The 16,984-nt window shown below is 42.6% G+C and overlaps 1 protein-coding gene across 1 annotated transcript; it reads right to left on the bottom strand.

The window, feature by feature from the left end:
- Positions 1-5,789: 5,789 nt before the first annotated feature.
- LOC139829117 (epidermal differentiation-specific protein-like) lies at positions 5,790-8,304 on the bottom strand. Its single transcript, XM_071814841.1, has 2 exons — positions 8,243-8,304; positions 5,790-6,862 (listed from the first exon to the last, which is right to left on the bottom strand). The coding sequence occupies exon 2, from the start codon at positions 6,807-6,809 to the stop codon at positions 6,279-6,281; it is 531 nt and encodes a 176-aa protein (XP_071670942.1). The 5' UTR covers positions 6,810-6,862; positions 8,243-8,304; the 3' UTR covers positions 5,790-6,278.
- Between the last annotated feature and the right edge of the window lie 8,680 nt (positions 8,305-16,984).

Here is a 16,984-nt window from a genome sequence, read left to right as displayed (position 1 = left end):
GTGATTACGGTTAGGGTTAGGTTAAGATTAGGGTTTAACATTAGCGTTACCGTTTGGGTTAGGGTTTGAGTTCGGGTTACAGTTAGGGCCACTACAGTTACCAGTAGGGTTAGGGTTAGAGATTAGGTTTAGGGTGTCGGGTTAGGGTTAGTGTTAGGGTTAGGGCCGTTAGGGTTAGGATTAGGGTTGGAGTTATTAGGGTTAGGGTTAGGGTTAGGTTTAGGGCTGTTAGGGTTAGGTTTGGGGTTAGGGTTAGGGTTAGGGCCAGTAGTGTTAGGGTTAGGGTTAGGTTTGGGGTCATTAGGGTTAGGGATAGGGTTAGGGACTTTAGGGTTAGGATGAGGGTTAGGGTTAGGGCAATTAGGGTTAGGTCTAGGGTTAGGGTTAGGACCATTAAGGTTAGGGTTAGGGTTAGGGCCATTAGAGTTAGGGTTAGGTTTAGGGTTAGGGGTGTTAGGGCTCGGGATAAGGACATTAGGGTTATATTTAGTGTTACGGCCATTATGGTTAGGGTAAGTGTTAGGGTTAGGGTTAGTGTTAGGGGTAGGGTTAGGGCCATTAGGGTTAGGGTTAGGGCCATTAGGGTAAGGGTTAGTGCCATTAGGGTTAGGGTTAGGATTAGGGTTAGGGTTAGGGTTAGGATTAGGGTTAGGGTTTAGGGTTAGGGATGTTAGGGTTAGGGTTATGAATTTGGCCATTAGGGTTAGATTTAGGATTAGGGTTAAGGTTAGGGTTAGGGATGTTAGGGTTAGGGTTATGAATAGGACCGTTAGGGTAGATTTAGGGTTAAGGTTGGAGTTAGGGTTAAGGTTAGGGTTAGGGATAAGACCATTAGGATTAGGGCTAGGGCCATTAGGGTTACTGTTAGGGTTAGGAGTAGGGTTAGGGTTAGCGTTTAGGGTTAGGGTTAGGGATGTTAGGGTTACTGTTAGGGTTAGGGTTAGGATTAGGGTTAGGTTTAGGGCCATTAGGGTTAGAGTTAGGGTTAGTGTTAGGTGTTAGGGTTAGGGTTTAGAATTTCAGATTAGTGTAAGGGTTAGGGTTAGGGTTTAGAGTTAGGGTTAGGGCCATTAGGGTTAGTGTTAGGGTTAGGGTTCAGATTAGGGTTACATTTAGGGCCATTAGGGTTAGTGTTAGGGTTAGGGTTCAGATTAGGGTTACATTTAGGGCCATTAGGGTTAGGGTTAGGGTTAGGGTTTAGACTTAGGGTTAGGGTTAGGGACGTTTGGATTAGAGTTAGGGTTAGGGTTAGTCTTAGGGCCATTAGGGTTAGGGTTAGGGTTAGGGTTAGGGTTTAGAGTTAGGGTTAGGGTTAGGGTTAGGGTTTAGAGTTAGGGTTAGGGTTGGGGTTAGGGTTAGGGATGTTTGGATTAGAGTTAGGGTTAGGGTTAGGCTTAGGGCCGTTAGGGTTAGGGTTAGGGTTAGCGATAGAGTTAGTGATTAGGGTTAGGGTTAGGTTAAGATTAAGGTTACCGTTTGGGTTAGGGTTTGAGTTTGGGTTACAGTTAGGGCCATTACAGTTAGCGGTAGGGTTAGGGTTAGGGTTAGGGTTAGGGTTAGGGTTAGGGTTAGGGTTAGGGTTAGGGTTAGGGTTAGGGTTAGGGTTAGGGTTCGTGTTGGGGCCATTAGAGTTAGGGTTAGGGTTAGTGTGAGGGTTGGGTTCATTAGGGTTAGTGCCATTAGGGTTAGGGTTAGGGTTAGGGCTTAGGGTTAGTGTTAGGGTTAGAGTTAGGGTTTAGAGTTAGGGTTTAGAGTTAGGGTTAGGATTGGAGTTATGGTTAGGGACGTTAGGGTTAGGGTTAGTGTTAGGGTTACGGTTAGGGTTGGGATTAGGATTAGGGATGTTAGAGTTAGGGTTAGGGTTAGGGCCATTAGCGTTAGTGTTAGGGTTATGGTTATGGTTTAGGGTTAGGGTTAGGGACATTAGGGTTAGGGTTAGGGATAGGGATGTTAGGGTTAGGGTTAATGTTAGGACCATTAGCGCTGAAGTTAGGATTAGGGTTAGGTCCATTATGGTTAGGGTTAGGGCCATTAGGGTTAGAGTTAGGGTTAAGCTTAGGGTTAGAGTCAGTAGTGTTAGGGTTAGGGTTAGGTTTGGAGTTATTAGGGTTAGGGATAGGGCTCGGGACGTTAGGGTTAGGGTGAGGGTTAGGGTTAGGGCCATTAGGGTTAGGGCTAGGGTTAGGGTTAGGACCATTAAGGTTAGGGTTAGGGCCAGTAGTGTTAGGATTAGGGTTAGGTTTGGGGTTATTAGGTTTAGGGATAGGCTTAGGGACGTTAGAGTTAGGGTGAGGGTTAGGGCCATTAGGGTTAGGATTAGGGTTAGTGTTAGGGTTAGGGTTAGGGTTAGGGTTTAGAGTTAGGGTCAGGTTTAGGGTTTATAATTAGGGTTAGGGTTAGGGTTTAGAGTTAGGGTCAGGTTTAGGGTTTATAATTAGGGTTAGGGTTGGGGTTAGCGTTAGGGACGTTTGGGTTAGAGTTAAGGTTAGGGTTAGGCTTAGGGCCACTAGGGTTAGTGTTAGGGTTAGGGTTAGGGTTAGTGATAGGGTTAGTGATTAGGGTTAGGGTTAGGTTAGGATTAGGGTTCAACGTTAGCGTTACCATTAGGGTTTGAGTTCGGGTTACGGTTAGGGCCACTACAGTTAGCGGTAGGGTTAGGGTTAGAGATTAGGTTTAGGGTTTAGGGTTAGGGTTAGGGTTAGGGTTAGGGTTAGGGTTAGGGTTAGGGTTAGGGTTAATTTTGGGACCATTAGGGTTAGGGTTAGGGCTTGGGGTTAGGGTTAGGGTTAGGGATAGGGTTAGGGTTAGCGATAGGGTTAGGGTTAATGTTGGGGCCATTAGGGTTAGGGTTAGGGCTTAGGTTTAGGGTTAGGGTTCGGGTTAGGGTTAGGGTTGGCGATAGGGTTAGTGATTAGGGCTAGGGTTAGGTTAGGATTAGGGTTTAACGTTAGCATTACCGTTAGGGTTTGAGTTTGGGTTACAGTTAGGGCCACTACAGTTAGCGGTAGGGTTAGGGTTAGAGATTAGGTTTAGGGTTTAGGGTTAGGGTTAGGGTTAGGGTTAATGTTGGGGCCATTAGGGTTATGGTTAGGGCTTAGGGTTAGGGTTAGGGTTAGGGTTATGGTTAGGGTTAGGGTTAGAGTTAGTGTTGGGGCTATTAGAGTTAGGGTTAGGGTTAGAGTGAGGGTTGGGTTAATTAAGGTTAGGGCCATTAGGGTTAAGGTTGGGGCTTAGGGTTAGTGTTAGGGTTAGGGTTACGGTTAGGGTTAGAGTTAGGGTTTAGAGTTACGGTTTAGAGTTAAGGTTAGGGTTGGAGTTATGGTTAGGGACGTTAGGGTTAGGGCTAGTGTTAGGATTACAGTTAGGATTGGGATTAGGGTTAGGGACATTAGGGTTAGTGTTAGGGCCATTAGTATTAAGGTTAGGGTTATGGTTATGGTTTAGAGTTAAGGTTAGGGTTGGAGTTATGGTTAGGGACGTTAGGGTTAGGGCTAGTGTTAGGATTACAGTTAGGATTGGGATTAGGGTTAGGGACATTAGGGTTAGTGTTAGGGCCATTAGTATTAAGGTTAGGGTTATGGTTATGGTTTAGGGTTAGGGTTAGGGATAGGGATGTTAGGGTTAGGGTTAGTGTTAGGTCCATTAGGGTTAATGTTAGGAACATTAGCGCTAAAGTTAAGATTATGGTTAGGTCCATTAGGGTTAGGGTTAGGGTTAGGGTTAGGGTTAGGGTTAGGGTTAGGGTGAGGGTGAGCATTAGGTTTAGGGTTAGGGTTGTGATTATGGTTAGCGTTAGGGTTAGGGTTAGGGTTAGGGTTAGGTTTAGGACCATTAGGGTTTGGGTTACGGTTAGAGTTAGGGTTAGGGCCATTACGTTTAGGGTTTAGGTTAGGGTTAGGGTTAGTGCCATTTTATTAGAATTAGCATTAGGATTAGGGTGGGGACATTAGTGCTAGGGTTAGGGTTAGGGTTAGGGTTAGGGGTGTTAGGGTTCAGGATAAGGACATTAGGGTTATTTTTAGGGTTAGGGCCATTAGGGTTAGGGTAAGAGTTAGGGTTAGGGTTAGTGTTAGGGGTAGGGTTAGGGTTAGGGCTATTAGGGTTACGGTTAGAGTTAGGGTTAGGGCCATTAGGGTTAGGGTTACGGCCATTGGGGCTGTGGTTAGAGTTAGGGCCATTAGGGTTAGATTTACGGTTAGGGTTAGGCTTAGGGCCATTAGGGTTAGGGCTACAGTTAGGGTCAGGGCCATTAAGGTTAGGGTTAGGGCCATTAGAGTTAGGGTTATGGTTAGGGTTAGGGACAGCACAGCGAAAGAAGTCTTTGAGATGGTGAGAGAATATTTCAGATACTTTTGAATGCTGTTTTTGCCATAAAACATAGCAAGGTCAACGGACATGCGTGAGAGATCCAGTTTTTAGGAATAAAATGGCAAGATGGGCATTGTGATCAACAAAATTGCAGCTATATCTCCACCTACTAATAAAAAGGAGACACAGATTTTCTTGCGTGTTGTAGGTTTTTGGAGAATGCATATTCTGGACTACAGTCAAATTGTGAGTCCTGTGTATTGAGTGGCTTGGAAAAATAACCATTTTGATGGGACCCTGAAACCCTTTGAACAAAGTAAGTGTGAGATAACTCATGCGATAGCCCTTGGGCCAGTCTGGACTGGACTAGATGTTAAAAATGTTCTCTACACCACAGCCAGAGAGAATGGTCCTACCTGGAGCTTATGGCAGATCAAGGTCAACCCTTAGGCTTCTGGAGTCGAGTATACACAATACTTTAGTGACAGAAGGATTTATATCAGTTGGGCTCAATTGGTGCAGTCTAGTGACAAAAAGATTTACATAAAAGAGTTTTGCAGCACATGTGGGACTTCAAAACCTTATGTTAGCATCGTGGTTATTAAAAGCAAATCAATAGAAATATAGGGAAGGAAGGAAAAAATAAAGAAAAAAGAAAGATTTAACCACTTTCATGACTTTGCAATGTGTATGATGGGATTTGTAGTCCGGATCCAGCAAAGCACAGCATCCTCTGGTGTCTGGTGTGGCTCCCACAATGAGAGTGGTGGGCAGAGTAGTCCTTGTGATGGTGTGTGCTGCCAGTACTTGTAGAGGTGGGCTTGTTACAGACCTCAGGATTGCCTGCTTGTGTAATCTCTGGTCTTTTGGACAGGCACCACTGGGGAGTGACTGCAAAAGATGGAAGAGTCCCAAAGGGTCTCGGGCAACCTTGAAGGGTCTCAAATGGTCTCGAGCAGTCTGTGGTCTTCTCCCTTAGTGCCATGCCGGGACTATCAGAACACAGAGGTGTGTGTCCTGATTGAAATACTGTGAATTCAAAATCATATCTCGTATCACAATAACAAAGGTTTAAAAAAATCAGACAGGTTTTCCTTTTCCAATCAATCAATTCCAAATTATCAAAGCTTTCTGGTTTATTACATAATTTAGGGCAGTAGAAGACTATATCATTAGTATGATCAATGTCTTGAGATACTATCAGTCTTGTGATAATTAAGTAAAGTCTTCAGGTGAGAGTTTGGACAGGATCACAGCAATACTTGGCATGCTTACTAAGACTTTAAGTCTGGTTGAGTCAAGCCTGAGCCCAATGTTACTGGCAAGGGAGAATGGAAGAAAATAAAATCTCTTAGGAGAGATTCATGAAAAATGTTCACAAGAGACTTTGTGAATTGTTCTCTGAATACACAGAGATATGTCATAAAGAAAAGGCAATATTTATTGATATTAAACCACAAACAATACATAAAATAGACTCATTGTTCCTTTCAATAGCTTCTTTAATGGCAACAACACAAAGTGGAATACAAAAAATGACAGAGGCCATGGTAAAGCAAGAGCATTGTAAAACAAATTACAAAGTAAGTGATGCTGGTTATATACTCCCATTTTGATTATGTACCTAGCAACAGAAGCAACATGCCATGTTTTTACATTACATAGTGCAGGACATCTGATTGTCAGCTGCAGGTTTAATAGGTTACACACTCCTTGCGTCTCTTGTATCTTTGAGTCTCCTTCATTTGACTAAATATGATAGTTCTTGCGTCCATGGGGATTATGGGGATGGAGAACAGTGCAAGGCAGGATTGAGAAATACAGATCTGCAGTGCAGCATGAAAGAGAGCTCTCTCATTCAGTGCTCCTGTGACACAGGGGGAAAAAAGCAATACAAGCACAGAGAGAGATCTAGGTCTCAAATTTCTTGCTGGGGCTGCATTTTCCCTCAGCATTGCAGGATTTGCAGTCTAACAGCGACAGCCAGGGAGAAGGGGACGCAGAAATGAAAGCTTGTCATTGAAACCAATTGCACTGTAATGTGGAAGGTGTTCGTGTTCTCGCGCAATGTAACGAAAGCCACTTCCATCGCTGTGTTCACACAACAGCCAGGCACCTCTCTGGACTTTGTGAGAAGATGTGGTGTCATTGTCATATCCCCTAGCCAGATTGGTTGCTTCTCTTATCACTCTGCTCTTCCCTTGATAGTTGGAATGTTCATAGAGAGTGATCTGGGGATTGTGCAGATTTTCAGTGATCAACTGCAGAGATGTGATTTTATCATTCATCTCTGGACCAACAAAGCTATGTTCACCGTCTTCAAACACAAGTAACCGGCCTGTATAGTTGTGGTGCTCATAAGCCACCCAAGGCTGACCTATTACTTTCACTGAGGAGATACAATCATTCCAATCTACATCTTTTAGATTGGCAATGTCACTGGTGAATTCTTTGGAGTATCCCTGGAAGTTGGCATGCTCATAAATGATGATTTTTCCCATCACAGGAGGACTTCTGTAGTTCGGATTTCTTGCAGTAGGAGCTGGATGACAGCCTACAGAAGAGGAAAAGAGAAAATAAAGAAAATAAGCAATGCCAGTAAGAAGGCTTATTTCACCATACACTAAATACTGGAGAGGAGGGAAAAAAGGGCAAGTAAGATATTTTTAGCAGAGGATAAATATAGAAGCAGCTGGAAAAGAGTGAGGGCGTGACACAGAAACTTGAATTTGGAAGAAAATTGTAAAATGAGATATGTACACCAAAATTGTCCAGTTTTATTCAGTTGTGCGTGTTGGTTTGTGTATATGTGCAAGGGATATCTGAGCATTTAGTTTAACATCTTATTGGTACATCCTAGTAATAATGAAATATAATATATAACTAGTGATAAATCACTTTCTAATTGACACTGCATTCAAGAATTACTTTAGAAACTGGAATTTATTGTTAGGACTAGTTTCCATGATCCACATTATACTACAAGTAAGGAAGTAGAGACATTCAATCAATTTCTAAATGAACGTGCATTTTGTACTGTAAATAGGAAGAAAAAAGCTATTCTGCTAAGGCAGAACTGAACTTTTAGACTCACTGAAATAACTTATTTAATGGCAAATATGTCTGAAGAAAAAAACCAGTTACTCTAGTTCATTCTGGCAAGGGATGGGAGAAGATCAGATCTGCCTAAGTAACATTAAATGTCGGACTAAAATTGACAGATGTAAGCAACACAGTCAAACAAACAAACAAAAACAAACAATATATACAAACAAACACTGCAGACACACACACAAAACAGCAGCACCACAAAAAAACACACCTCACTTAAGTCTCACTTAAAAAAGACATATCTCTACGTGATTGTGCTGGTTAACCCCAGCTAACAACAGCCACTCCCTCTCTGCTTCCCACCTCCTGAGTGGCATAGGGAAGAGAACTGAAAGGAAGGGAAAAACTCATGGGTTGAGATAAGAACAGTTTAATAAGACAACAAAATACTAACATATGCAAAAAAGCAAAGGGCAAAAAAGGTCAAAACCTCAAAGGGTCAAAGGTTGTGACTAACCAAATGTTACTGATTAAGTGCCAGAAAAGTGTCCTTCTGTCTATAGAAAAAGTCATCATAATAATAAACCAGTTGATTTTACTGACTCAACCTTAAGATCCTACATCCATATTTGTAAAATATGCTCACTTTCACCCCTTTTGTAGCAGTGGCTCTCTCCACCCTCTCCCTTTGTAAAGTGTGATTATTCTGCAGTTGTCTTCTCATCACCTCGAAGGTTCATTAAGTTTCTGCAAATGCATCAGATCCTCACATACATTTTATAGCTCTAATCCCAACACTTCAACCTCTTTCTCTTCAACGGCATTTCACAGTAGCTGCCCAAGAAGCCACTGAAAGTTTTCATGTGAAAAGTGTGCATCTCACCTTGATGTCAGCGTCTCAGACGGGGATTGCTGGTGGTGCTTCTCCCGCCCTGTGCTGCTGTTCTGAGATGCAGTTCATGTGCCTGTATTTATACCTTGCACAGAGGTCTTGTGAAACTTCCCCATTCAACAGAACTGAGGAGTGGTTGATATTACACTTGTCTTTATTGTTTAGAAGCCAGTTGAACTACAGTAATGAAAACAGATCAATGTATTTTGTGATGAGTTTCCCAGAATATTTTTTCTTGCTTACGTTTGTAGTTTTTCTTACTTGGGAAGCACATCTGAGACATAATGTTAGTTTTCCAAAAGGTTTCTGTGTGAGATATCCAGGTGGCAGAGGTGGCATAGTTTGTTGGTTTTTGATTCACTTTCCCCCTTCTTACCTCTGCAGCCATTTGAGCAGCCACATTGAGGCTGAGCTGGTAAAGCAGGGCAAGTTGGCTAGCAACCATCAAGCTGGACTAGCCAATGAGTAACAGACATATCTCTCGGTCAGAGAGCCAAGAACCAGGCATGGTATTGGACAGACTGGGAGTTCATAGTAATATCTGAAAGACCTGTGATTGTGCTGGTGGATCTAGAGAGTGAGGATGTGCATTTTTTCACTAGTGGACAGGAGGAAGGGGACTTGGCTGTCTACACTTACATTTTATGAGTCCTGATAGCTCCTGTGGAGCTGTTGAAGGCAGCATCTTGTCTGTGGCAGCCTGTGCAGTCGGCTAAGTCAGTGTCCCCTAATTATACTTACACACTAATCTTGAAAAGTGAGTTCACAAAAGGGAATCTCTGGAACTGGTGTTTTTCCACAGACAAACACCCTTTTTTTCATTACTGCTCATGAACTGCTTACAGGAACTACCATAGGCTTTCTTGGAAGAGCATCTTGCATGTTGAAACCCTACACATCAGCAATTACTATGTGAGTTCCCTTTTTCTTGCAGTTGTTGTAGAATCTTCTACTTCTGCTGTGTCAAAAGCAATAAAACAGCATCCTGAAAAAAAAAGTTTCACCAAAAAAAAAAAAAAAGAGAAATAGCAACAAAAATCCCAAAAGACCAAACTGAGGGGAGACAAATTGCAGGGACAAACTGATTGCTGAGTGCTAGGACAAAGCAAAGAAACTCATTAGACCCACTCAAGTCAATGTCAGTATACATAAATCCAGATAAGGAAAGCAGTAGTCTGACATGGCTGAATAGGAGGGATGGACAAGGGACACGGATCGTCTTTATTTACAGCAAGATTGCTGAGGAATAGTATGGGACAAGAAATATTAGGGTTTGCCACTCTTGGGTCTTAAGTCATGAGGCTGAATGATCCTGCTAGCCAGGAGGACCATGGGTTCACAAGATAATTCAGGTTGGAAATGACTTCTAGATGCCATCAAGTCCAAACCACTGCTCAGAACAGGAACAACTATGAGGTCAGATACGGTTGCTCAGGGCTTTTCCAGTCAGGTCTTGAAAATTCCCCAAGTATGGAGACTACTCAACTTCTCTGTGTAACATGATCTAAACTGTTACTTCTCTCATTAAAAAAAAAAAAAAAAAACACAAAAAACGTTTCTCATTTTATCTGTTGGAAATTCTTGTTTCGGTTTATGCCTGTCACTTTTTCATCCTCCCACCATGTACCACTCACTCCAAAAAGCCTGGGTCCATCTTCTCCATAACCTCCTTGTAGGTGTTGGAAAACTGCTATTAGGTTCCACCAAATCCTTTGCTCCAGGCTGAACAAGACCAGTTCCCCAGCTTCTCCTCACAAGGAAAGTGCTATAGTGCCCTGACTTTGTCCGTGGCCCTCTATTCAACTCACCTCACTTTATCAACATCTTTTTGTATGCAGTGACCCAAAAATAGATGCAGTGCTCTAGACAATGTCTAAGAAGCACTTAGTAGAGGTGAATAATAATTTCCTTCAATCCACTGGCTAGGGCCTTGTTAATACAGCCCAGGATGCTGTTGGCCTTCTTTGCTGCCAGGGCAGGCTTGTTTCATGTTCAGGTTGGTGCCTGCAAAGATCACCAGGTCTTTTTCAACAGAGCTGCTCCCCAAACTGTCAGTCCCCAGCACGTGAGGGTTTCTTCTTTCCCAGATATAGGGCTTTGTATTTGTTCATGTCAAATTTCATAAGGATCCTGTCAGCCCATGCCACCAGCCTGTCCAGATCCCTTTGGATGGCAACCCTGTTTTCAAGTGGTGTCATAGGCAAACCTGTTTAACAAGCACTCCAGGCTATGTTTTTCAGTCATAAATATGTGGTGGCTGCAAGTCTCTATCTGAGGGGCATGAGGAGAATCACAGAATGTCCTAAGTTGGGAGAGGTCCACAAGGATCATCAAGTCCAACCCCTGTCCCTGCATAGGATAACCCCAGAATTCACACCATATGTCTGAGGGTGTTACCCAAAAGCTTCTTGAATATTGTCAGGGTTGGAGCCATGACTACCTCCCTGGGGAGCCTGTTCCAGTGCTCCACCACCCTCTGGGTGAAGAACCCTTTCCTAATGTCCAACCCTGGCACATCTTCCTGCCATTCCCTCGGGTCCTGTCATTGGTCACCAGAGAGAAGAGACCAGTGCCTGCCCCTCCTCCTCCCCTTGTAAGGAAACTGTAGACCACTATGAGGTCTCAGTGTCATCTTCTCCAGGCTGAACAAACCAAGTGACTTTAGCTGCTCTTCATACGGCTTCCTCTCTAAACCCTTCACCAGCTTTGTAGCCCTCTCCTGGACACTCTCCAGTAGCTTGATATCTTTTTTTATCCTGTGGCACCCAGAACTGTACACAGTGCTCCAGGTGAGGCTGCACCAGTGCAGAGCAGAGCGGGACAATCACCTCCCTCACCTGGCTGCCATGCACAGATGTCTTGTGAAACTTTCTCATTCAACAGAACTGAGGAGTAGCTGATATTACCCTCAGAGATAAAGAAATCGTTATTTTATTTAGGTTGTGACCTTCCTACAACCACCTACTTTATTGCTCTATTGTAGTCGTGTTCACAGCTACAGAGCAGATGCACCCCTTGGTTGCTCTAGGCTGTCATGAAATGTGACATCAAGGGGCAGCATTTGACCAGCAGGGCTTCTTTCAAGGTCACAGTTATAACATGCCCCACTGTGGGATGCTTCAGGGACCCCTGCTCTGTCAGGTAGGATGTTACAGGAGAAGATAAGGAGCTGGGAAGGGAAAGAGTACACCCTTGCCAAAACAGGCAGCCTGTACACTAGCTCCAGCCAAATCCTCCTGCTCCATCTCTTTCTTGCAGTGGTCTTTGTTTGAGCCCATGGTGTGTCAGATCACAGAACCAAGCTAGCATAAAAACATGGTTCATTCTTTTGCTGCTCTGCAGAGGCAATTGGAATTTGCATTCTGAAGTCTGAAGGGGAGAAGCAGGACCTCACTTTCTAGCAGCATCTAGATGTGAAATCAGCTTTGCTATACTGCCACATCACACCTTTGTGGCATGGTTTCACGTGCTGCAGTGAGCTCACCCTACACTTTAGTGCTGTTGCAAGGGTCAAGGCCCCATTCCACTCCTGAACCATGGTGTCCACCAACTGGTAAGAGAAAGAAGAATGAACACACCAAAGGGAGGAAAGTTTGGAAGAACAGGGACTTAAACAGCATAAAATAGAATGGATTCATGCTACCATTGAACAACGTTCATTCTTCTTAGATTGCTAGTATGTTTTACTCATGAAATTATTTAGTTGTGTTGAGTCTGAGTGTGTTTCCACTGCGCTACGGAGTGACGGGGGCAACAGCAAACTTCTACATGCCCCGCTCCTCTCCACAGCGCACCAAAGCTCACAGTAAGGCTTTTCATGGCACTAGAGAAAATCAAAAGGTGATAGAGGTGGGATGTGTTGACACAAAAGCTTGGGAAAGGATTTTTGTTTAAACACTCCTAAGTTCACCGAAAGAAGTGAGCTCCTGGTTCTCAAGACCATCTTTTGTGGTATTATCGGAATTGAAAACTAAATTAATTTCAGTTGCAGCGATTAGAAACGATGCACACCAGGACGCAGACAAAGATGCAGGTACAGACAGAGATCCTGTTCAGGAAGGGGCACAGAGCTGGGCAGAGCAAAGAGCTGAGCCAGGCTGTAGCCCTCTTTATTGGTCATTGACTGTTTATAGGATTTACAGATACAGGCCTGGACTAAGATGTTATATAAGATGTTTTTCCAATAATTCTTATTAAAAACACACCACACTCATGTTACGTTTGTTTCACTTGTGTTGCCACTCATTCACAGAACAGGCCAAAGGACATTCACACATCATATATATGGGAGCGCTTTTCTGACCCAAGATATCATCCTCACTGGCCTGGGCTATCACTTCTTACACTCATAAAAAAACATACTTCTGTATAATCTGCCCAAAGTCCTTTCGCTGGAACTGCACATCCTGTTATTCCCACATTCAGTGTCTCACATCTCATTTATATAGTGCTTTAGGAACAAGGAAGCAGGCCACTGAACACAGCACAATACCACAGGGTGAGAGTAGGAGTTTGAGATTGGAAATATTTATGATTTAGGGGTTTTTTCTTAGTTAGTTTTTCTTATGGCATATTACTTTAGCCAAATTTCCCCACACCCCCCTGCTGCAGATATAGCAGCATCTCAAAATTCAGGAAAGGAAATGTGTGACAAAAGCAAAAACAAAAAGAAGAAAACTCAAAAAGGGAAAACCCTTCTTCTTTTGCTCTCAGCAGACAAAAAGCAGAAGAATCAACAAGACAAACAAAGAACACCCGGAATCTTTGAAAATGTGCAGAACTACATTATGGGGAAAAAAAAAAAAATTTTGAACAGATGAAGCTTTTTTGTGATTTGGAGCAAAAATTACAAAGATTTTTTTTCATAGAATTAGGTAGTTTTTGTTTGGTTGGGTTTTTCTTATGAGGCTTAATAGTGAGCTTTTTTTTTTTTGTTCTCCCACAGAAAAAATTCCAAATACATCAAGGCTCTTCTGTATTTATTTACTTTTCTTTCCTCTGTGGTTAGCTTCTTCTTCATGGTACTGCTGGATTCTATTTTCCACTAGATTGCAGGATGTTAAAACAATTTCACTTAAGGCTGTGGATATCATGTATGCATCCACCACACAGTTCTGGAAAAGGTAAAATGGCAGAAAATTCAAATTAACAAACAAACTCCTTCCCTCTCCAGATCCTCTTGTGTTCCCACACTTCACCACAGTGAATACACCAGTTTGTAACTCAATAATCACACGTCTCTTTTGCCTTATTTTAAAATAATGGGGTAAAAAAGTAACAACACACATGAACTGCATCTCTCCAGTTCCCAATTGCTATTTTGTCTGGTAGTTGTGGACTCAAGGGAGCAGTACACTGGTTTGTATTGGAGAGGGTTATGTGGTTGGGGAAGGTGGCTTTTCAAGTCTTATTATCCTGGCAGTTGTTAGGGCTGGTCAAGTAATTCTCCATCACAAAGAGGAAATATCTTTCTCACTTTTGGTTCTGAGACGTCTGTTTCTCAAACAAAACAGCCCCCAAAACTACAACACGGGAACATGCAACTGGACCACAGAACCCCAAACTGCAAACAGCCTACCCACTAATAAATATATTCACTGCCAGACCCTTGAAGGAAAAAAGAGACTTCCTTTTTTGCCTGATATCTCACACAAACTCCCATTTTTTTTGTTTCTCTCTGTTTGCTGCTGTGTTTTACTGCACTCTCCAATTGCCAGTGCTCAGTAAAGTGGACAACGCTGCTTTTTCAGCAAAGACTAAAAGAGGGACAATAGTGCCCAATTGGATGAGTGCTGCACATCCACTCACAGCACTGGGAGTGAGCTCCACAATAGATGTGATGAAAGAGAGGCAGAGCAAACACTGAGTGACAAAAGCCTTTTAAGTCCCACTTGACAAGAAACAGAACCCAGAAATAAAAGAGAAGAGCTTTCCTAACTATTCTTTCCCAAAGTCTCCCCTTCCCAGACAAAGGGAAAGGTAACAAACTCTGAATAATTGTTTTACCTCAAAATGGCAGAAATCCAACTGGGTTGCTTTCCGCCCCTCTGTTTAACAAATGTGCAAATGGATTTCCATGGCATGGTTACTAAGCTGGAATCTGCAAACTCAAAGGTTCAGACTAATTAGATTCTTAGTACCAGGGCCAAAAAAAAAAAAAGCAAAGTTCTAAAAGATGCTGGTTTCAGAGCACCACATTTGGCTGGGAAAGCCCCTCCAGCTCACAAGAGCCACACGTTCAGAAAACGCATCCAGCATTTTATTTCTCTCGTGATTATTTAGGAGGTTGTGCTCCTATACCCTTCAGCGACCTGGTGTTCAACTCAACACTAGATGTCATTTCTGCTTAAGAAATGCAAGAGAAAAACTGAAAAGTTTCAAGAAAACCTACCCATCCGGCATCAGATTTTCAGGGGATATCTGTACCTACAACTCTTCCTAAAGTCATGGACAGTTACAGAGTTTTAAGGTTTTAAATTTCAAATCAAGCAATACCAGAAAATGCTTTGCCATACTAAGCAGAACGGTGAATGGTGAAAGGTTTCCCCTTGCCTTTTGTGGGAGCAAGGAAACACGTGCTGAGGTGAAAAAGAGACCACCTTTTGGAGAGGCAGAGTCTCTGAAGCAGCAAAGTCTTGACAGCAGTCCTGCGTAGCACAAAGCGAAAACAGAGTGAGCGATGCGAGAGCAGCAGCAGCACCCTCTGGCCACACGGCCCCTCCTGCCCTGCCTGAGTGGTTGCCAGCGGCTGCCCAGAGAAGGGGTCCCGCTGGGTACCCGCAGGGCTGGGGACCACGGTCGGGCCAGGAAGGAGCACTGCTCCTGCTGAGGCTGGGAACAGATCACTGTTTGCCTGCTTTTCTCGGGAAAACCTGCAGTTTCAAGGGTTGGGAAAAACAGACCTACCGCAGCACTGGACTGCCTGTTGAAAATAAATGTATTTATTTCAGCAAGCAATGGAAAGTGTGTTATGTGTGATTTGGCTAGTATACCACAGGTACTGTGCAAATTCACGAGATAAGTAACTTTCAGAGTAGAATAACGGTGAACATAACCTTGTACTAGCTGTAGCTGCTTGTTTTTAAAGTTGTCTCTTTCATGATGAGCTACTTCCAGAGCAAAATGAAAATACTATGTGTATAAATAAATGTCCATAGCAACATATGCAATCATACATGCCTATATGTATAGTCATAGATGTAGATGATACTATTGTAGATGATAATCAGAAGCACCAAAATTAAAAACAGAAGGGAAGGTCACAGTGTAGAACCCAGAAATAGGGTGTAAACAGACAACTATTAGTATGGCCTAAAAATGGATTGAAAGTAAAAATTTTCAAGTAGAAACATGGGAAAACAAACATACATCTTTGCTGATATTTTAATTTGTGGTAATCCCCAAGTATTGTAAATGGTGCTTTATACTGTCTGTTTTGAAATTAAATAATTGAATTTGGTTAGAGATGGTGTTTCACACAATAATATTACTGTGCTAAACATTACTCCAAACATTTTCCCCATTCATTCTGAAGTAAATACTTGGTGTAATATTTCTTTTTAACATTTTTCGTGTGTCAACTGTTTCCATTTCTGCTCACAGAACATGAAAGCAGAGATTATTTTTCCCCGGCATATTTTTCTGTCTTTTTAAAGACAGATCCTGTTTCTCCTCATTTCGTCATCCTTCTTTATTTTCTTCTTTACATGGGTATACATTTTCTCCTGCATCAAGTGATTGGTTCTCCCAAATACCAGACTTTGCTCTTAACAAAAAGAGCTGCTAGCAGTGCACTGAAGGATCTTTTTGGAAGATCTCATGATCATAGGATTCAAATTGATACTGACACAGATGTCTTGGAATGAAGTGTTTCTTCTGTGATCACCTAAATGGCAGTACCTTAGGTGTGCTTTTGAGAGCTCAGTCTGTGTGTGATCGCTGTGATCTGTGACTGTGAAACAAGCACACTTCGCTGTGAACACTGCCTTCAATGGTGCTTCTCCAGAAAAGTGCTGGGCATGGGGAACAATGTACAGTTAACACTGAGGGAAAACAGTTTAATGAGGTGTGATGAATGTCATTACTCGATCACACGGTTTGAGTCATACTGGACCTCTTCTTTGCAGAAAATGGCATCCCATAAACTCCTCTGGAGTTTCTTCTGTGATATGGGTGCTCAGAGCTCAGCCCATCCTCTGTTTGATCACCATCTTTCAGGGGGATTTCAGGCTTCACTCATTCTGCTCTTGTGTACCTGACCAAATACCAAGCACTAGAAAGATCGTCTAATGAATAGCTGCATTGAATTTATCATGCACTGCAGAATTATCTATGCAAACATTGGTTTTCCTCATAAATATTATCTGTCTTTTATCTTTTGTTTCTGGGCAACTTTTTTACAGGACCACACAACTAGAAGAAGATGTTCTTTCCTGCTAGTTTTGAAATGAACAAATAGGCATTCTAAACATATAACACGATCATCACTAGAACAATTCCCAGGGTCAGTTTCCAGCCTTTGTTGCTTTATCAGGTGTTTCTGATTTATGTTTTCACCAAATATTTTATGTGATCACATAAAACTTTCTTGAAAATCCGCATTAGTATAAAATGAAATTTCAGCACAAAAGCAACAAGAAATGGTGGTGGTTTTTAGTATTTCTGCTTGCCTGTTTTGTTGAAAAAATGTGAGACACTACTGGTGTCCACTCGGAGGAAACTGTCTGCACTAGG

This window comes from Patagioenas fasciata, chromosome 1, assembly GCF_037038585.1.
Source record: "Patagioenas fasciata isolate bPatFas1 chromosome 1, bPatFas1.hap1, whole genome shotgun sequence".
Lineage (NCBI taxonomy): Eukaryota > Metazoa > Chordata > Aves > Columbiformes > Columbidae > Patagioenas > Patagioenas fasciata.
This window is presented reverse-complemented; position numbering and strand designations above follow the sequence as displayed.

Bases quoted from the DNA above. Each gene is read 5' to 3' on its own strand.
- LOC139829117 (XM_071814841.1), bottom strand. From the start codon at position 6,809: ATGGGAAAAATCATCATTTATGAGCATGCCAACTTCCAGGGATACTCC.